The sequence below is a fragment of the Galeopterus variegatus genome, unplaced genomic scaffold (assembly GCF_000696425.1).
Source record: "Galeopterus variegatus unplaced genomic scaffold, G_variegatus-3.0.2 Scaffold1507, whole genome shotgun sequence".
Classification (NCBI taxonomy): Eukaryota; Metazoa; Chordata; class Mammalia; order Dermoptera; family Cynocephalidae; genus Galeopterus; species Galeopterus variegatus.
In genome coordinates this window covers 218,154-240,089 of record NW_007727618.1, presented here as the reverse complement: position 1 = coordinate 240,089, position 21,936 = coordinate 218,154, and the positions used below count along the sequence as shown (strand labels likewise).

At 42.4% G+C, this 21,936-nt stretch overlaps 1 protein-coding gene across 3 annotated transcripts; it reads left to right on the top strand.

The window, feature by feature from the left end:
- The first annotated feature begins 582 nt into the window (after positions 1 to 582).
- ZBTB24 (zinc finger and BTB domain containing 24) lies at positions 583 to 16,230 on the top strand. 3 transcript variants are annotated; one of them, XM_008577426.1, is made up of 6 exons: positions 583 to 1,537; positions 4,041 to 4,208; positions 4,726 to 4,809; positions 5,472 to 5,555; positions 13,853 to 13,934; positions 14,341 to 16,230. In XM_008577426.1, the coding sequence occupies exons 1-6, from the start codon at positions 583 to 585 to the stop codon at positions 15,062 to 15,064; spliced, it is 2,097 nt and encodes a 698-aa protein (XP_008575648.1). In that variant the 3' UTR covers positions 15,065 to 16,230. The 3 variants fall into 3 exon arrangements, 1 of the variants encoding a protein (XP_008575648.1); XR_550832.1 differs by lacking the exons at positions 5,472 to 5,555; positions 14,341 to 16,230 and having other exon boundaries at positions 4,731 to 4,809; positions 13,853 to 13,926; XR_550831.1 differs by lacking the exons at positions 13,853 to 13,934; positions 14,341 to 16,230 and having other exon boundaries at positions 4,731 to 4,809; positions 5,472 to 5,546.
- The last annotated feature ends 5,706 nt before the right edge of the window (positions 16,231 to 21,936 follow it).

Below are 21,936 nucleotides of genomic sequence, written 5' to 3'. Positions count from 1 at the left end.
TCCGCGCCCCGCCGCTCCCTGCGGGGCCGGCCCGGGCTCCCGCAGCTCCGCGCCTCCCGCCATCTGGCGCCAGCCTGGCCCCTCCACGCCCCCCCTTCCAAAGCGGGGCCCCGTGCGGCTTACGTTGTTGTTTTATTGCAGGAACCCCGAATTCACTTTGCATATGTACATTTTCTTCGCCTTTTTTCATATTTGTTCTCACAGACGAAACGGCTAATAATGTGCGAGATTGAGGCAGTGTAGTTCTCATTCCCATATTTGTGCAACCGCAGAAAGTTAGCGCTGGGAAGGACTTCGGAGATGGTTGATCCCATTCCTTCGCTTTACCGAGTAGAAAATAGACCCTGAGAGGTGGCGTAGATGTTGGAAATTCACTCAGTAGGTAACATGCAACAAGAATGAGAACCCCAAGCTAAGTTTTAAAATAGACCTTAAAAAGTGGTAATGGTAAAATTCAGTTAACGATATGAAGTGATTAGTAGATTCATGTGGGCTGGGATTACCTTTGTTAGACAATGCTTCCCCCTTTTTAAACAACGTCTTCTTATTTCAGGCTTAAGCCGCCTTGGCTTCTAAAAAAAAATGGCAGAAACATCACCAGAGTCTTCTGGGCAGCTTGTTATACACTCAGACACTCACAGGGACACTGTCCTGGCCAGTTTTGAGGATCAGAGGAAGAAAGGCTTCCTCTGTGACATTACTTTAATCGTGGAGAATGTGCATTTCCGGGCCCATAAAGCCTTACTTGCTGCCAGTAGTGAATACTTCTCAATGATGTTTGCAGAAGAAGGGGAGATTGGCCAGTCCATTTATATGTTGGAAGGCATGGTTGCAGACACCTTTGGTATCCTGCTGGAATTTATCTACACGGGTTATCTCCATGCCGGTGAGAAAAGTACAGAACAAATCCTGGCTACTGCTCAGTTCTTAAAAGTCTATGACCTAGTAAAGGCTTACACAGACTTCCAAAATAATCATAGCTCCCCAAAGCCAACGACACTGAACACTGCTGGTACTCCAGTGGTTGTTATTTCTAATAAGAAAAATGATCCTCCGAAGCGGAAACGGGGAAGACCAAGAAAAGTAAACAGTTTGCAGGAGGGGAAATCAGAACTGGCTACAGAGGAAGAAATACAGCTAAGAGTGAACCATTCTGTTCAGAATAGGCAAAACTTTGTGGTTAAAGAAGGAGACAATGGTGTACTGAGTGAACAGATTCCAGCAAAAGAAAAGGGAGAATCTGAGCCTGCTTGTGAGCCAGGTAGAGTGGAGGAAATGCCAGCTGAAAAAGATGAGAACTGTGATCCCAAGGACAAGGATGGACAGGACAACCAGAGTCGGTACAGTAAGCGCAGGATTCGGAGATCCGTCAAACTTAAAGATTACAAACTTGTTGGGGATGAAGACGATCAGGGTTCAGCCAAGAGGGTCTGTGGAAGGAGAAGGTGCCTTGGTGGCCCTGAAGCCCGTTGTAAAGACTGTGGCAAAGTCTTTAAGTACAATCACTTTTTAGCAGTCCACCAGAAGAGCCACACAGGTAATTATGCTTTCACAGCTATTGCAGTGTGTTTCGGAATTTGGAGTAGTCACGATAATAATAGCTTTCATTTATTCTGCAACTTCTGTGTGACTGGTATTGTAATAAAGCCTTTATACGTGTTATTATATTAAATTCTCACTACAATCCTGTGAGGTAGGTGATTTGTACAGATAAAGAGATGGTGTCCTAGAAAGCTTAAATAACTTGCCCAGGGTCACCCATTTAGTGACAGAGCTGGGATTTGAACCCAGGTAGCCTGATTCCTCTCGTTTGGAGTTGGCTCAGGGCTTTAACATTCAGTTATCAACCTCTAGCCCAGTTTACTCTGCTTTCTGAGTCTTGAACATTCCTTGTGTTGACCATAGCCATGCTTTTGCCCCAGTCTGTGTGGACAGCTTTCTCACTCAGCCATCTAGGAATCAAAACTTTCTTCTTGTTTCCATCTAGCCCAGCACCGGCCAATAGACTCTTCTGTGATGATGGAAATGTTCTATATCTGTGCTGTCCAATACGGTGGCCACTAGCCACATGTGGATTTTGAGTACTTGAATTGTAGCTAGTGTGACTGAGAAACTGAATTTTTTATTTTAGTTAATTTAAGTTTGAATAACCACATGTGGCTAGTTGCTACCATATGGGACAGTGGAGCCCTAGCCAGAAATCCCTTCCTCTGAGTCCTCTCTCAGGCACTTAATTCACACTGCTTCGAGTCAAGTAGTTGCCACTTGTATGAGTTTATTTCAGAACTTAATTGCAAGTTTAAGTGTAGGGACTGGTGCTTAAGTCCTCTCCTATCATCCAGCAGCTTGCTGTCAGGTGGTCCAGCAGCATATGGTGCTGTGGTTCTCAACATGCACATTAGAATTGCCTAGAAGGCTTCTAAAACTAGTAGTGTCTGGTCCCACCCCCAGAGCTTCTGATTTAATTTTCTGGAGCCTTGGTATTTTGAAAAGCTCCAAAGAGATTTTACATACAGAAAGATTGAAAACACTGAATTCTGGTACTTTGAACAAAAAGTAGATACTTGAGAAATATTTGTTGAACTGTAATAGATTCTATTGTGTAATAAATTTTATTTTGGTTACTATTTTAATCAAAGCTATACATGTGCACAGTTTAGAGTTCAGTAGTTCTACAAAACTTATTAAGGAAAAAAAATAGCATGTGGGCTCTTCCCATTTGCCCCTAGGATTCTGAAAGTTTGTACTCAGTCACTTTAGTGTGTGTCTGTTTCTTCTATTTGGGTAGATACTAGGTAGATCAGTATAGTTTGGAAACAATCTTTCACTTCCAGAAGATTTTTAAAAAATTATTTCATAGGTGAGTTCCTCCTCTCTGTTTTCTCTGTTCTGTCTTTCCAGAATTCCTGCTGTTTGGAGGTTGAAGCTCCTGGACCCATCCTCCAGCTTTCTCTTCTATCACATTTTCCATCATTTTTGCTCTACTTCTTGGAATGTTTTCCACTTTATCTTTCAGCCCTTATAGGTTTTCTATTTGTACTCTTATGTTTTTACTTCTAGGAGATCTTTTTCTCTAATTTAAAAAAAAATCCTCTTTTCATTTAACCATGTAACATCTTGCCTATGTAAGCATGTGAATGATAACATTTACAGTACTTATCTGTTAGTTTTTCATGTTTTCTTCACCTTGGGCAGTCTTTCTTTTCTGCAGGTTGCTTTTTTTTCCTCTTGTTTGTTTTGGTATCTATCTCTGCTACTAACGGCTTTCCTTGAATGTCTAATGATTTTTAAAAAATCATATTTAACCATATGTAAGAATGGGTTACTAAAAGCCACTGGCAACTCTGCGAGTGTGAAGAGAGCCTGTAAAACAGTGGTCTCACTGTAGGCAGCGTGGCTGGACCACACTTCCTTGCTGATGCCTGGCTTAGGCATCCTTTGCTCCCTTACCTTGGGCCCTTCACTTTCCAGGGGAGGACTTCCTACTCTCCCATCTGGAGGGTGGTTGGCGTGGCTGCCAGTCTAGAGCAGGAGGGGGAGTCTCATTTTCCCATATGTAAACTTTGACTTCCTGTTCCTGTAGTGGTCCCGCTCAGCCTCAGCCATGCCTGGCAACTGCTAATCCAGAGACCCTTTGTTTTACCCTCTTCAGAGAACATTTTCTATCTTCTGTTGGGGAGAGGGCCAGTCTCCTGGCTGTGTGGAATGGAAGACTGGATCAGGGGGTCTAACTACCTTTAAAACAGATTTTGTTTACCCTCTCTCACCCCTATTTTCAGATACAGTAGGTGCCACCAATTCCTGAGCCTTTCAGAGGCTCTGTCTTTAAAATTAGGTTGTATTTCAGTGTTCCTTAACTGCTTTAGATTCATCTGATCCAGCTTCCAAAATTGTTGCTTTTGTTGTCTCTCCTGTTCATTGACCTTTTGGATGTGTGCCTTTTAAGAGAGGATTTTTCTTTATTGTCATTTTAATTTGGGAGGGAACAGAAAAGTGTGGGGATTCTTGCTTACACCTTGCTTCTGGGGCTCTTGTTCCAGGGGAGCGACCTTTCAAATGTAATGAGTGTGGAAAAGGCTTTGCCCAGAAGCACTCCCTGCAGGTCCACACCAGGATGCACACAGGCGAGCGGCCCTACACCTGCACCGTGTGCAGCAAGGCTCTGACCACCAAGCACTCACTATTGGAGCATATGAGCCTGCATTCAGGTAGCGGGGCTTGAACCAGAGGGCCCACTGCCACCAGATTTCCATTTCCTAGGGAGGACATTATTGGGATCTAAATGGTGTTTTCTCAGCCTGGTATCATTTTCCACATGGTGTCATTGAAAGACAGAATTATGCATCTGTCAGAGTACAGTTTAGAGTTCTGCACAGTACTGAACTTTAAACTAGAGCTTATAAACTGGCTTCTTGGAGTTCCTGTGCAAACACGTTTTGTTTAACTACCAGAGTTTAGAAATATTTTACTTTGAATGCCTTGGGGGGAGGGACTTGAATTCTCTAGTTCTACCTCAGTTTTCACCACTCCCTATTGCCTTACATACCTTTATACTTTTATGTTTCTGCAGTAGACTCTGAACACTTTTGGGTTTGTAGACAAGTCACTTGTATCATTTGTAGAAAATAGTGACATGGGCCCACTGTGCTATTTACTTTATTAGTGAACATTCTAGTTCTTTATAGTTTTTTGCATGTTTTAAGTGTTTTGTTTTTTATTTGGCAGGACAGAAGTCTTTTACCTGTGATCAATGTGGAAAATATTTCAGCCAGAAAAGACAGCTAAAAAGCCATTACCGAGTTCATACAGGTACAATAAAGTGAGAGAAAATTTGGTTTGGTGGAGAAGAAACATGAATGCAAATTGTTTCTGAAACATTAGGTTCATATTGTAGAAGGTAAATGGGTATTAAGGGAAAAGGGTCTTAAAAAGCAATTTTAAGTATAATTTTAATTATACCGTGTAATTCACATTTAATTTTTATACTACGGTTTTGGTGCTGCACACAGAAACTGTACAGAATCAGCATCTTTCAGAAATGTCACTTGCCCAAAGGGCTTCAGTTGATTTGTTGTTAATGGTGCCTGGACAGAGAAATCATCACCCCACAGCTATCAGTCCAGGCTCTCTCCTGCCTGGCTCTACCCATTGTCCATTTTTCTTTCCTGCCACCTGATAAGAAATGAATGTGGGTTTGGAAATGTCATTTGAGATTAATTGGCCATAGTCACACTAATGCTTTGAGGGAAAAGGAGATTACATTTAGGAGGATTAGAAGGGTCCCTCTCTTGAGGAAGTACCGAGTTGAGGTGCATAGGATGATATCAGTTGTTACCAAATTAATGACAAGAATTTTGTTGTTAAAGTGCCATATTTAAAGTGATTATTTATTGGGGAAGTGCTTTAACACAATTACTGAAGAAATGCAGGGAGAGCATCTGCCCACTGACACTTTCTATTGTTGTGACAAGGCCACTCACTACCAGAATGTAACCACTGCCATCGCAAATTCATGGATGTGTCTCAACTAAAGAAACATCTACGGACACACACAGGTAAAACTCCGCCTCATCGGTCCTCCCTAGTACACTTGATGTTTTCAGAAGAGAGGAATGAAGTTCTCTGAGTCCCCTCCTCAGCCTGTGTGTGGGAGTGTTTATTGTAAATTGAGTAGGTATTTTATAGCAGATCATTTAAGAGCCCAAGGCAGAATGCTGTCAGACTGTTCTGTGGGGAAATCACATCTGTTTGTAGGTTAGCAAAAGGGAGATTACTTACTGAATGCTATTTATATGGGAAAATTCATTTTCTACTGCAAAATAGTATGAGTCTACCTCTGGTTCTGTCTTGCTGCCTTAATTTATTTCAGCTTTGAAGATTATCAAGATAATGTTTTTAGAAAAAGAAATGAAACGAAACAGAGACAAAGTTGGCATAGACACTGAGAATTTTTCCACTTTCTCCCCTAGAACCAGCTCTTATGACCTAAGCATTGCCACCTCTAGAAAAATCAGCTTAAAGGACAAAGAGGCAGGATTGATTAGGGCAGGTCAAACGTTTTTATTTAAGACCAGAACAGTAAAAATGTGGGCCTTTTGCACCTTTGGTAAGGAACATGTATTAAAAATAAGCCTGTCAGATTTTCTAAGGAAAACTTTCCATTGTAGGTCAGTTATTTAATGATTCTGTTAAATTGTCTCCTAAAATTATATATCAGATTGGTTTATGGTGCTTTGTACGTTGTTTTTTAAATATGAGTTTTTCTTCTTAAATCAGCAAATGTCTCATAGGATATGAATTTTATGAAAATGATCTCTATACAGTCTTTCTACAGACATTGTCATTAATAAGTTCTGTGAAATTTAATTCATCCACTTAACACATATTTGCTGAGTAGTTATTGGGTACCAGGCACAGTTTTAGGCCCTGAGGATACAGCAGTGAAGAGTTGGACAAGAGCCCCTGCTGTTGTGGGGCCAGCATTGGACCAGGGAAGCAGAGAGTAAGCAAGAAGGTAACATGTTAGGTGGTGGTAAGTTCCATGAAGAGAAAAAAATGCAGGGTAAGGGGACAGGGTGCGGGACAGAGTGTGGGAAGAGGAGCTGCTCTTTTATATGGGACTGGTCTGAGAAGGCTTCATGGATGAGGTGGCATCTTGGATGGAGATCAGAATGCAGCAGGGGGGCAAACCAGCCACTGGGGATGTCCAGGAGAGAGCATCCTCAGCAGGGGGACAGCAGGTCCAAAGCCCTCAGACAGGACTGGGCATGCTGACATGCTGAGGAAGTGCCAGGAGGCAGGAGTGACCGAGGTCATGCAAGGGTGCTGGCAGTAGGAGAGAGTGGAGTAGGGGGACATCAGAGACAACTGGAGTCTGTGTGGTGCAGGGGTTCTCAGTTTAGCTGCACACTTCAGTCACCTGACAAGGTTTCTTAAAAAAAACCTGGTCCCAACCTCAGAAATTCCAATTGAGTTGACCTGGGGTGGAGCCTCGGGATTGGTATTTGGAATTGGCATTTTTAAAAGTACCCCTTGGTGATTGTGGTGTGCACTGAGGCTTAAGCACTTTGGAGGCCACAGTCAAGGCTGGATTTTATTCTGAGTGAAATGGCTTTACTGAGAGGATGACATGACATGACTTAGAATTTTAATCCAGCCACAGTCAAGGCTGGATTTTATTCTGAGTGAAATGGCTTTACTGAGAGGATGACATGACATGACTTAGAATTTTAATAGGGTCACTCTAGTATGTATTAAAAATACACACATATGGGGTGAGGCAAAGACAGAGGTAGAGAGCCCTGTCAGGAGCCGGTTGCAGTGACCCTGGGCTTGGCACAGTACCACAGCCATAGAAGTGGTGGCAGGTGGCCCACTTCTGGATATAGTGGACTCTTCTACGGAAGAGTCCGTGTGCTTTGCTTATAATTGGATGTTGGGTTGAAAGTAAGCAGAGGCAAAAGCAACTGGAAGGAGGAAAAATGGGAAGACTGGAAGGAACAGATCAGGAGCTGGATTTTGGACATGTTGTGGCTTAGATGTCAACTTGACGTCCAGGTGCAGGTGTGGAGAGGCAGTTGGATATTTGAGTCTGGAGTTCAGGGGAGAAATGTGGGCAGAGTTGTAAATTCACACATGTACACATGCGCCTGTGAGTAGCACGTGGAGCCGTGATGGGTCTGGACTTCTTGGGGAGGTTGTGGATGGAGGAGGGCTGAGGTGGCACGCTCATGTGGAGCAGTGCCAGAGGAGACAGTTCACCTTGGTATTGCCTCCTGAGCATAAGGGGGAGCGAGGCTTCGTCTGTGAGTAGAAGCAGGCCTTGAAGTGGGAATGAAACGGGGAAGTCTTCTCTCCTGCAGCCTTTTCAGCCCGTCTACTCTGAGGAGAAGCAGAAGGGGAAAGTGGAAGATGTGTGATGGGTAAAAAAGGAGACAGAAAAGGCTCTGTAAAGTGGTTTGTATGACTTAGAAATAAGAAAAGAAATTGAACCCATCAAAAATAGGGGTTCTTCAAAGGGAGGGACTATGACCCATCTACCCCCACCACCTGGCACAGAGAATGTGCTTGACGTGGTGTTGACAGGCATTGGCATGCCAGTTCCCTGCTCCCCGGGCATTGGGCAGCCAGAGTGAGAAGCACTGATTGTGCCAGTAGGGCTATGCCCAGTTGGAAAACAAAGACTTGTCCTTCATCTCTTAGGTCTTTAAATGCAAACTGTCTGGGTTAAATGTCCTGCACCAAGCACTAGAGAAAAGGCACACTGGAGTCGTTCTCTTCCCTAAGAGGGCATCTTCCTCGGGGAGGAGAAGGATGTATTTCGAAATGGAGGCAAGGTATCACTCAGACAGGCTGTGCCAGTGAGGTCGCCATGGCTCAGGTGCTTGTGTTTGGATCTTCTCCTGTCCCTGGAGCTGGTCAGGCTTACAGGGACCAAATGAACCCTAGCAAACTCACAAGACTAATAGACCAGTGAATCTCTTAACAAAAGGATTGCACTTTTCTATTGCCTGCAGTGCCTCCTTCCTGACATTAGTGTATCTGAAAACCAGATTAGTGATCAGAGGATTGCCTGGTGAGCTGGGGGCAAGTCAAGGGAATTAGCCCAGGCCATGGAGAAGCCTGGTGAGTGAACTCTGACCCCACAATACAGTCCTATCCCTGCAGTATCCCTTTTCCCTTGGATGGTGTTATAGAAACACTGACTCTACCCTGCGGGCTCCCGCTCTTGTGTAGATGGCCCTGCCTAGTAACACATAGTTAATAAGTCACAGTTCTGTTCACAGCCTCATTTCCTTGGATTGGATTTGAAGCTTCCTAAATTTCCTCAACTGTGTGTTTCCAGACCATTTGTTAAAGTTGCTCATTCCCATCTCTCTGAGGTCTGGGGGCCCTCACGATAACCTTTACAGAGTCAGCATGCCGTCTGTTAAGAATCTCGGTGTGGTGGGATAAGAGCCACAGTAGAGGTGTGCACACAGTGAGGAGAATGGGCTCACTTTCCCCTGGAAGGTCTGGGAAAGCATCCAGGGGGAGACCTGGGTCTTGGAGCCAGAGCCGGATGGACAGAGGAAGTGGGAAGAGGCGTTACCAGACAGGAGTAGGGTGTGCAGAGCTGGAGGATGTGGGAGCCCTGCACAAGGGCTGCCCTGAGGAAGGCCCCATGTCAGCAGGGCTGCCAGACAGTGGGGCAGACCCAGAGGGAAGGGCCCAGGGGTGGGCTGGTTAGCAGGCTGTTTAGGGCCATCAGGTCAAGAAAGCAGAATGAAGAGATTTATTTAGGAGATTTTTTTTTTTTTTTTTTTGTCCTTTTTGAGACCGGCCGCACCGCGCTCAGCCAGTGATCATCCCTTATATAGGATCCGAACCCGCGGCGGGAGCGCTCCTGCACTCCCAGCGCCGCTCTCTCCCGAGTGCGCCATGGGCTCGGCCCTAGGAGATTTTTTTTTAGTGTGAGAAAAAATTCTCACTGCATACATGACAGACAAGAAAAAATGAGTACCCCAGTAGGAAACTGGTTCTCACTGCATACATGACAGATAAGAAAAAATGAGTAACCCCAGTAGGAAACTGGATAGGTGACAGGAAAGGTGCTTCACATGATGACAGGAATGGCGAGTAGACAGGTATAAAACCATGTTAACTACATTAATCACCAAAAAAAAAGGAATGCGTGCTCTTTTTTGCCCATTAGATTGAGGAAATGGGCATCTTTATGTACTATTGGTGGGAATATAATTTGGGAACTTTCTGGAAAGAACTTTGGCAATATTTATCAAACTGTAAACTGCTCAATTGTGAATTTGCATAAGGAAATTTTTCAGTGGTGGGATTGTTTACAGTGTCACAAGCATAAAAACAACCTAAATGTCCATCAGTAAGGGATTAGTTAGGTAAATTTTGCACTATATACACAAGGGAACACAGCACACCTTTTTAAAATGGTGGTGTGGCCTTATTTGACATGACAGAATAGCATGCTCTGGATGATCTCACGGTGTGAAAAAGTGTATTCACATGTGTCTGTGTACAAACAGATGTGTCTGTAAAGATGTCCATCACAGACAGTGTTAACTGCTTATCAAGAGAGAAGAATGCTGATTTTGTTCTTTATACTTTTCAATATTCTTTTACAGCAAACACGGGTAATTTTTTAAGAAAAACAAAGCTGCATTCCACGGTGGGAGGCAGGATACTTAGGAATGAAGAATGTACAGAAATGGATTGAGAGTTGAACGTGAGATCAGAGAGAACTGGAGGCATCTCAGTGACTGTTGCACCTGGCTGGGGCAGGGGCTGGATGGTGCTGCCATTAACCAAGAAAGTTATTCCGGGTTTGAGCAGAGGGAGGTAGGAAATCCAGCTGTGATGCCCCACCAGCACCAAGTAGTGGGTACTGTCTGGAGTGGGGTCTAGGATTTACAAGCCATTGGGGTGGTGGTGGGGGTGGTGGAGTAGACTGCTAAGAAGAGGGTCTGGAAGGACACCCTGGGGCCACTTCAGTAGTCCTGGGTGGAACCTTTAGAGTCATACTCATGTCTCTGCTCTTTCCTTTAACTGCCATTTTCTAATCCCCCTGTAACAAACTTCGTTCTGGTCACACTGCCACTCAGGCCCTGTCATCTCACCTTCTTGTCCTTTGTCTCCATCAGCCTCCTGCCACCTCCTGGTCCCCACCTCAGCACCTTATGTGTAGACTGTTGCAGGAACTCCTGCCTGGTTCTCCTCTTCCAGCTCACCCTACTGTTCATTTCCAAGTTTATTTTCTTAGTATTTCTGGTATGTCATCATTCTGCCAGAAAGGTCTAGAAGCTTCACAGATCCTCTGCTTGGAATTTATGGCTCTTCATGGTTTGGCCTCATCTTTTAGCTCTACCACTCCTCAGAATGAAACCTCATTCCTCCTAGTGCACCCCATGTGGCCATTTCCAGCACCAGCTTTTGGGTCATACTATCTATACTAGTGCCCCTGTCCAGGTCTCTCTCCAGTCTAGCCAGATCCAGCCTCTGCCCACGCCCACCGTCCGTATGCACTCATCTTCTTGATACCACTCATTTTACTTTTTGCTTTTTATTTTATTATTTTAGGTTTAGGCAAATGCAATAGTGAGAAGGGGGAAAGAGCAGAACAAGGAGTTCTGTAACTGACTCAACAGTCAGTTCAGATAACTCACGAATTTTGGACTAGCCGAAGCCACTCGTTTTAATGTTTAGTCCAATACAGCCTATGCTACTTGATGACTGTGTGCATCTTCTCAAGTAGACCACACATTCTTTTTGAGACAGTGATTATGTCTTTTGTTTCTTTTCCATTTCTTAGTTCTGTGTTTTGTTGATGTTCCATCAGTGTTTCAGAACCGAATAAACTTAAAAATGAATGGGTCACTCAGTTGAAGGTAACAGAGCTGGACACAGGGGAGCAAATCAGAAACTAGGGGGTCAGAAGACTTCCCCCAGATTCACCATGGCTAGGGAAATTTGTTTTCTTCTTGTCCTGCTCACTCCCTAACAGAGCTTCAGCTGCAGGATGTTGCTCCTGGAGAGAACTTCCACTATTTTAAACATTTGCCCTTAAAAGATATTTGCCAACACAGACTTTCTGAGCTGTTGTAAACCCAGCTAGAATTGATTGATAAAATTAACATTATTATATGTGTTTCCCACACAGAACTTTACAGTCAGAAGCAAAGAGAGCAGGTACTTAGTGTTTGAATCTGGAAAGGGAGAAAACCAGTTGAGATCAGAATAGGCCCCAGCTCTGATGTAGAAAGCTGTAGATAGATAACGGCAGTGGCCAGGTCATAGCCTTTGGAGTGGTAAGAGTTAATGATGCAAAGATGCAGATTCATCCAAGTTGTCACAGATGTCCTCTGCCCGGATGGAGCTTGGAGAAATGTCTAGCCTGAATTTTCTGGTGGATGCATCAAAGGGAAGCTCGCTGACCATCCTGCACTTCAAATTGCACTTATCCCCTGGGTTTGTCTAGTTAGTGGGATTTTGCTGCTTTCCTTTTTTTTTTTTTTTTTTTTTTTAAATTCATAGTTCCCTTGCCTGCATTAGAATTACTTAACTTTGTTTCTGGAGGGTATGAACAGTCTGTCGTGAAATGTGCCACATGCAAACTAACACTGAGTAAACACTTGATGTTAATGAATTTTTTTTTTTAAATTCATAGTTCCCTTGCCTGCATTAGAATTACTTAACTTTGTTTCTGGAAGGTATGAACAGTCTGTCGTGAAATGTGCCACATGCAAACTAACACTGAGTAAACACTTATATTTAAGTGAGTAAACACTTGATGTTAATGAAGCATACTGTATTCTGGAGCAGTCATAACATCTGGTGTGGGCCTTCGTCCACCCCTGTGAAGCTCATTCATGCTGCAGGGATTTCTGGAACTGCATGCCAGGCCGGGTTCTAGGCACTGAGGTACTTGAAGTGGTCAAACCCACAAGTTATCTTATATAAGAGGAGGAAGGTAGATAATAAATAACATACATCATATATGAGAGAGCAACAGCACTGTAGAAAAAGTAAATTAGGGAAGTGGACTAAGGAGTGCTTGGAGGTGGTGGATAGTACTTTGGGGTGATAAGGTCTCACTGGTAAAGCAATATGTGAGCAGACTTGAAGGAGATGAGGCCAGCGAACCACCCTGGGGGACACCCTGAGTTGAGGTCAGGGAAGTTTGGGTGAGGAGTAGGGGTGGGGGATACAGACTTCTGATCCCTTGTAGGCCAAGGGCTTTGGCTTTTGTCTCGGGATGGGAAACCATCAGGGCATTTGCAGCAGAAATGTAAAATGGTCTGACTTTGTGTCAAGGCTCACTCTGGTTGCCGCATTGGTAGTGGATGGCAGGGAAGCAGGAGCAGAAGCAGGAGACCCTTCGGAGGCTGCCGCAGTGATCCAGGTGAGGGATGGTGGTGGCATGGGCCAAAATCAAGGCTGGCGAGGCAGAAATAATTTCATAAGGGTTTATTGAAAGCCGACCTTGAGGATCGACCCTGAAAACACAAGCCACCAGAGCTGGAAAGTGCTCTGAAGTCTACTACAAGCAAAGGCAGTTTATAAGGGAGTGGGAGGGGGAAAGTTCCAAGTACTGTTGTGCTGTTCTCACAGAACACAAGAATCACAAGCATTGGTTACTGGTTACAACATGGGAACCAGAAGCATCTACACACAACCTGAAGCAGAAGCATCGTGCTGCAGCTATTTTAACACTATCTAAATAGCTTATTCGAAGCCAGCAGTTTATGCATTAATTAATAAATCAGCAGTTCTGACCACATATATTGTTTATCATAAGAACAAGATGGCGACATGGAGTTGATGATACTTATCCTAGAGCAGTGAGTTTTGGAAAACCTTCATTTTGATTATTTCCTTCATCAGTGGCATGGGCTGGGGCAGCAGTGGAGGTAGAGCAGTGGTCAAATTCTGGATGTTTGAAGGTAGATGTAAGTGTGACTGATACCTAAATGACTCTCGTGCCTGGACTCCTCTGGAGTGCAAGTGGGCTACCTAACCAAGCAGTGAGGCATGAGAGCAAAAGTCGCCGTTACATCTAAGAGCGGAAAATGCAGGAGCAAATACAGTGTGCTCCTTTGTTTCCTACGTATAACAACTTCTCTCCTTGTGTCAGTTCTCAAGTTTTTAAGGGAAAGAACTGTACCTTGTGCTTGCTCTGTGTCTTCTTGGTGCATTGTACAGAGCAGGGCCTCGGGAAGTACTTCATTCATTCCCACTGGTGGAGGGTGTTGCCTTTGTTCTTTTTATATTGTGAAGCTGTGAAGTGGTTTTGAATTTTTGTTTTGTGCTGAATATATATTTCTAAATGCTTTCTTGTTTTCAGGTGAGAAGCCATTTACTTGCGAAATCTGTGGCAAATCTTTCACAGCAAAGAGTTCTCTTCAGACTCACATCAGAATCCATCGGTAAAGTTTTGCAGATATTTTTCTCACTTGGAGGCCTCATTCACCTCTGTCATTCAGTGGGGTGACCTGTTACCTACACAGTCCTTTTCTCCAAATTGTGACTCTGGTAGAATTTTCTGTGTAAGGGCCGGCCTGTGGCTCACTCGGGACAGTGTGGTGCTGATAACACCAAGGCCACGGGTTCAGATCCCTATATGGGGATGGCCGGTTTGCTTACTGGTTGAGCGTGGTGCTGACAACACAAAGTCAAGGGTTAATATCCCCTTACCGGTCATCTTTTAGGAAAAAAAAAAAAAAGATTTGCAGTCTAGTTAATTTTTCTCTGTTCTTGACTGCTTCACCCTAAATAATGAGGAAGTAATAAGTAGGTATTTCCATGTTTAAAATAACATGTGTTTTCTTATAGAGGAGAAAAGCCATACTCCTGTGGCATATGTGGTAAATCCTTCTCAGACTCCAGTGCCAAGAGGAGACACTGCATTCTACACACGGGCAAAAAGCCTTTCTCCTGCCCTGAGTGTAACTTACAGTTTGCTCGCTTAGACAACTTGAAGGCCCATTTAAAAATCCATAGCAAAGAGAAACATGCATCAGATACCAGCAGTATTTCTGGCAGTAGTAATACTGAAGAGGTCAGAAATATTCTTCAGCTGCAGCCGTATCAACTCTCTACCTCAGGAGAGCAGGAAATTCAGCTTCTTGTAACCGATTCTGTACATAACATCAATTTCATGCCCGGTCCTAGCCAAGGAATCAGCATTGTCACTGCAGAGAGTTCCCAGAACATGACCACAGACCAGGCTGCTAATCTCACTCTGCTCACGCAACAGCCAGAGCAACTGCAGAATTTAATTCTTTCAGCTCAACAGGAGCAAACAGAACACATTCAGAGCCTCAATATGATTGAAAGCCAGATGGAGCCCTCACACACGGAGCCAATGCATGTCATCACACTGTCCAAGGAAACTCTGGAACATCTTCACGCCCATCAAGAGCAAACAGAGGCGCTCCATTTAGCAGCAAGTGCTTCAGATCCAGCTCAGCACCTGCAGCTGGCACAGGAGCCGGGTCCGCCACCACCCACTCACCACATGCCCCAGCCCACACCCCTTGGCCAGGAGCAGAGCTGACCTGTAAATGTGTTTGACTGCTTGGTTGGGCTATAAAGTCAGCTATAACTGGATTGTAAACGCTTGAAGTCAGGCTCTGTGAAACTCCAACTTACAGATCCTTACAGAGGTGTGATAGCTAGATATTTATAATGCTTTCCATCTAGGCAGTAAGATATGTATCATGTCTTAGCTATATACTGATTTGGATTTAGCATTTCAATATTGATGAATGGTGTTTGTTTTCATCCACATCTTAAAGACTGGAGTAATTTTTCTTTGGGGATATTGATTTATACTTTTCTGTAAGTATTAAATGTTCACAGCAATAAGTTATGGTCTTGCTGACCTTTCCAGTTATATTTTTTAGAACAGAGGAAGTCATTTGTTGTTTGAGTTGGGTAGAGTGGTTAGTTCCACTTATTTCTTTTAGGCAACACAATTGCCACTACAAGACAGGGCTAAATATGACAGATCACAGCCTTTGGGGAGTTTGTCTTAGGGGACTGACTGGAAGTTACTAAAAAGACAAAGAAACTCTTTCTTAACATTTAATCCTTGGTACAGTGGGTTCATCCTGTCATGGTTAAGGTAGATTCAAACTCATAAACTAAATGTCTATTTTAACTCAAAATTCATATTACAAGAAAGCCAGATGTGTAGGATTTTTTAAAAAATTAATTCTGAATTCAACTTTTCTGAGAACATGGATTTACATATTTTTAAAAAGTAGACAATTAAAATTTTAACTTGAAAGTCTAATTAAAATATTAAATTGGATCAAGACATTTACCTCAAATAAAATCTGAATTTTTGTCAGAAATGATATTTGATTTTCATGATGACGTTAAACCTTTCTTAATTATCCTGGAATAAAAAATTTTATTCAGTATAATTTAAGTGTTAAATACATATATTCTATTGAATTCTAATTGACCTCTGAAAATGTTGATCTATGTGTTGTCCAATAACTTTCTGGAGAGAGAAATTTACTATAATCTGTTTTTACTGCAGACTTGATTAAATCCCACAAAATGGACCCATCATTTTTAAAAGTAAAAGTAAATATCTTCTCTTAATCATAAAAGTAATTTTGAGCCTCCGAGACTTAATAGCCAGCATGTGTTTATAATCGTAGATTTTAAATCATCATCAAAAGATTAAATCGTTATGGTGTTTGGATTAGGTTTTCAGACTCAGCGTATTTTATTGAATTCTTTGACTGCTTTCTCTCCATAAACTGGTAGAGGATTTTTTAGAAAAGAAGGTGGGTACCGTATATTTAAATTAACATAATGCTAGTGGAGAATAAAATTAATTGGGTCTTTACATCAGTTTTCTTGTTTTAGACATCTTTGATTTCCACTTGAATCAATCAAATTCTTTAGAGTTTAATATAGAATTCTTTGGGTTTGAGAGAAGATGGAAACATTTTTGTTATGTGCAATTCACAAAATTTTCAAGATGATACACATTTTAATATGTATCAACCAAAGTAATGCTAAATCAGGCCTAACTAGAGCAAAGGTAGAATTTTTACAAATAGTGTTGTTCCCTAAGTATTATTTCAGGTTCTTGATCTAGTCGTTTAAACTGTTTATTCTTAAAACACGGTTTTTACCAGCTTTTCAAAGCCTATTGACTCACATGTTCTCCAGGAAATACATAGATAGTATTAAAGTAAATGAATTTTTACTCACTTTGGATAGCTAGGTAATTATTCAGAAAATATGGCTGTTTATAAATCAAGTTTAACTAGTTTTATAACGTACATAGATAGTATTAAAGTAAATGAATTTTTACTCACTTTGGATAGCTAGGTAATTATTCACAAAATATGGCTGTTTATAAATCAAGTTTAACTAGTTTTATAACAGTTTATCTCTGCACTAAAAGAAATATAATGTGAGCCACATAGGTAATTTAAAATTTTATAGTGTCCACATTTAAAAAGTATAAAGAAACAGGTGAAATTAATTTTAATAAAATTTTATTTAATCCAACATTTACTAAATATTATCATTTCACCATGTAATCAACACAAAAATGTATTAATGAGATACTTTATATTTTTTCTAAGTCTTCAAAATCTGGTGTACATTTTACTCTTCCTGCACATCTCAATTTGGATGCTATACTTGATCTGTAGATTTCATACAATTTACAGTTGAAAACTTAGATTTGCCTAGCATACAGCTACAGAAATAGTTAATATTTTTTCAATAACTGAAACAAGTATCAGTTTTCAAATTTACATTAAAATTAATTAAAATTAAAACTCAGTTCCTCGGTTGCACTGTCCCTGTTGGAAGGAAGTGCTCCACAGCCACATGTGGCTCAGGGCTCCTACATGGACAGCATAGCCGACCTGTTTCTAGCTTGAGAGTCAGGCCCGGCCAAAACTGGATTTTTTTTTTTTGTCTTTTTCCGTGTCCGGCAACGGATCGCAACCCTCAGTGTCGCCCCCGTACCGGACCGGGACCGGCAACGGGATCGCAACCCTCGGTGTTGCCCCCGCGCCCCGCTTAGCCAGTGAGCGGGAACCGGTCTGTATGTGGGATCCGAACCCTCGGGCGGGAGCGCCGCCACACTTCCCAAGCGGCGCACTATCCAGTGCGCCACCGGGCCGGCCCCAAAACTGGATTTTTTTGACCAACTGTCAAAGGGAAACAAGAAAATGATAGCATTGTCACTTGCCTCTTTCTGTATCCCAAATACCCATTCTGCCTCTTTGAATGAAATCCCTAAATCCCTGGGTTTTTTTTTTTCCTTTTTGTCTTTTTTACTGACCAGTAACGGGTTCGCAACCCTCGGTGTCGCGCCCGTACCGGGGACCGGCAACGGGATCGCAACCCTCGGTGTTGCGCCCGCACCATGCTCAGCCAGTGAGCGGGAACCGGTCTCCACATGGAATCCGAACCCTCGGCAGGAGCGCCGCCGCGCTCCCAAGCGGCGCACTCTCCAGTGCGCCACCAGGCTGGTCCCCTAAATCCCTGTTTTAAAGTTCTTTTACCTAAAGGAAATGTCATAGATGGAAATGCTTCTAACATGCCCCTAAGAAATTACATTGCCAGTGCAGTGTTTCACAATTCATTTTGTGCTAAATGTATACAGGTTTTAAAATTGTTTTAATGAGCACAAAAGTACAGAGTGCATTTCATAGGAAATAGTAGACTACTATGCTTTGGGGCTACTGAAATATACCTTGTTTTAAAGGCAAATCTTTTGTTTACTCACAGTAGAGAGCTAGCCTTGGGATGACTCAAACTGTTAACCACCAAAGTAAGTTATTTGTGTTTAGATCCCTGCACTGGCCAGCTGCCAAGAAAAAAAAAAAAAGTTATTCAGGTGCTTGCCCAGTGTTGCTTGAAACTCTTCTTTCCACCTCTGTTCTGTATGTTTTCTATAGTTGGTTCTTGTGTTGAAAATGTTAAGAGTAGGGCTGGCCAGTTAGCTCACTTGAAAGAGAGTGGTACTGGTAATAACACCAAGGTCAAGGGTTTAGATCGCTGTACCAGTCAGCTGCCAAAAAAAAAAAAAGAGCAATGGGTTCAGTGATGCCAGGGTAGGGAGATTCTCGTTATAGATGCTTACCTAGGTTTTTCTGAATTAGAGCAATAACAGTATCTGCCACATATGGAGCCTTTATTGTAGGCCAGCAGCAAAGCCAGGTGTTTTAGGTCTGTATCCTGTTTTAGTGCTTCTCAAACCTTTTCCATGTCATAGTACATAAAAAATAGGATTTATACAGCACCCTCTGGTTAGAGGACTTCAATCACCTCTGGGTATGACTGGTGTTATTAGTTTACTGCCCTAAAAAATACCACAGACTGGGTGGTGTAAACAACAAATTTATTTTCTCACAATTCTGGAAGTTAGAAGTCCAAGATCAAGGTGTCATCATGGTTGGTTTCTTCTGAGGCCTCTCTCTTGGCTGCCTCCACGTGTTCTTCCTTCTGCGTGTGTCTGTGTCCTACTCTCTTCTTATAAGGACACTAGTCATTGAATCAGGGCCCACCTGATGTCTTCATTTGTAATTTAATCATCTTTTTCTAAATGCAATTGCGTTCTGAGGTACTTGGGGTTAGGACATCAATACGTGAATGGGGGTTGAGGGTGCACAATTCAGCCCAGAACAACTAGCATCTGGACTGAGAAGGAGAGCAGTGTGGGGGACACACCTGTAACCCATTTGAAGCACGTCTCATCTTAATCTTCATGCATTCCTATGAGGTAAGTAGTATCATTATGCCTATTTTTCAGATGAGAACATTGAGGCTTAAAGAAATGAAGTCCGTGGCCCAAAGCCATACAGCAAGCGGCAGAGCCAGAACTGGGACTCAGCTGTCTGGTTCGACTACTTTGCTTCCACCAGACTGGCTTATGGGCTTAGTCAAAAAGGTTCTATTACATTAAGCAGATCATAGGTGACAGGAAATCCAACTTTTGAAACGTTTACTTTGGATTTTTCATTACCTGTGATCTGCTTAATAGAATCTTTTTGACTCAAATTGAAGGTCTGTGTCTGAAATTTCAGCATACGATTATAAGCTTTTAACATAAAACAGTATTAATGAAAGATAGTTTTTCTCCTACAAAAATTCAGTAATTAATTTTCATTTAGTATCTTACTACTATTGATTTAAAGCTTAATTAAAATTTACCAATTGGATGAAAATTACTACTACAGTGAAAATGTCTTAGCTAACATGAACCTGTGTAAGCCCTTTTTTCAAACTTGAGGGTATTTTAAGTTTAGGACAGATTTGTTTTATTTTTGCTACCACTATGTATAAGTATTAAGGTAATTATTCATCCTCAGTTTCCAAACTTAAATAAGCTTAAGTTCTTCAGAATTCAAAGACAACACTTTGTCTTGCTTTTGTAAATAGCAGGTATGGAGGAATGACCCCTAAAAAATTCCCCTTGCCTTCCTTTTGTAAACAGCAGGTATCAAGGAGTGACCTGTAAAAGAAGCTGGAATGTCATTGTGATAGTTTATCTTGCTTTCAAATTCTTTAAACATAATTAAGCAGCAAAGACTTTAGTTTGACTGGAATATATATATATTTCATTCTCACCTGAAACGTACCACATTAAGAGCTTTTAAACTAAAGCTCATTCACATTTTCAACACAAAATGTAGGAAACTGAACACGTTTAGGTTACAGCAAGGGATCTTGGCTTTTTTACGTAAGTTTGAAAATTGATACCATATTCAATGTGAAGCGTGGAAAGAGGAAAAAATTTGGCAGGGGTCAAGCTGGGCCACGGAACATGGGCTTATTTATTTTGAATCTTCACATCATAAGATACCACTTTAAAGAAGCATTTAAAGATGATTTTCCAAAAGAATAGTTCGGCTCTTGGTTTTAGTTCATTCATATTATTTTTATACTTTTTAAATGAAAACTTAAGCTGGAGCTTCCTTAGGCTAAATCAGAGTTTAAAACAAAACTGTATTTTTAAAATCTACCATAAGCCTTGTTTTAGTATGATTAAGTGGCTTCTTGACAAATGTTTCCTATAATGTCAGAGTTTGAAGGGCAAAAAAATACAGGGAAGTTTAAACTGAGTCTGGATCGATTTGTATTTTTAACCTTTGCAGCCTCTCAGGGTAGAGTCCCTTGTGTTATCTCGGAGTCTATGAAATTATGCTTTGACTTCTGAGGAAATATGAGGGTACTTCAAAAAGTTCATGGAAGGATTCATATTTTAATTCTTTTTTTCCACGAACTTTTTGAAGTACCCTGGTATTGAGTAAAAAGCAGCATACAAAGGGATAAGGTTGGAAGGAAGAATAAGTAGGAAGGAATGAGGGACCCAAATCTGTGATTCACCTGTTCTAAGCCAAGAGAGAAAGCTGGGATCATTCTTCATGGGGCCCTCCTCACCCCCACCCAATCCATCACCAAATTATGTGGGTTTCACCGCAAACTGTCTTTTTAATCCATCCACTGGGTACGCCAAGTCTCTTGCCTGGACTCCTGCCAAGTCCTCACTGATCCTTTCTACTTCTTCCCCTACCCATTTCTCCATCGGAAGTGGGGGGTCTATCTGGGCTCACCATTGCCCCTTAGCTTAGCATCAAGCAGACTGTCTTGCTAAGTGGATTTGCATTAAGGCAAATATGATCACGTCTCTGCTTAAAATCTTTGTGCAGTTTCCCACTGCACTTAGAATAAAATCCCCCATCCAGCTTCCTCTTGGGCTTTTCCCTTTTTCACTTCCAACCACATTGGCTTCCTTGCAGTTCCTGAAATTCACCCAGCTCTTTCCTGCCTGAGGGCTTGGGAGCAGGCAGTTTCTCAGCTTTCAAAGTTGTGTTTTTGGGCCGGCCCGTGGCTCACTCGGGAGAGTACGGTGCTGATAACACCAAGGCCCCGGGTTCGGATCCCATATAGGGATGGCCAGTTCCCTCACTGGCTGAAGGTGGTGCTGACAACACCAAGTCAAGGGTTAAGATCCCCTTACCGGTCATCTTTAGAAAAAAAAAAAAAAAGTTGTGTTTCTAAGCCTTCAGAGCCCCACTCTGACTCATGACTATTTATGTGAGATTTCAGGGAGGCCCTCCCTGAGCCTCTAATCTCAATCAAGCCACCCTGTCTTATCCTCTCATACCCCTGCTGAGTTTGTAATTATTTTTACCCACAGCTCCTGGCCCAGGGCCACAGTCTGTTGTTTGAAGGCAGTGACCTCTAGGTGCAAGGACATAGTATAGGTTGGCTTAGACATGTCACCTGCAGTGCTAAGGGACTTACTTTCTGGCTCCAGGCCCAGGAGATCAGAGATTGGGAAGGGAGGTAAGGATGGCATTGCAGGAAGACAGAACATGATGTGGGTCAGAGGAAAGAGGATTTTAACTGTCATAATGGCTCAGGTTTTTACCGTAG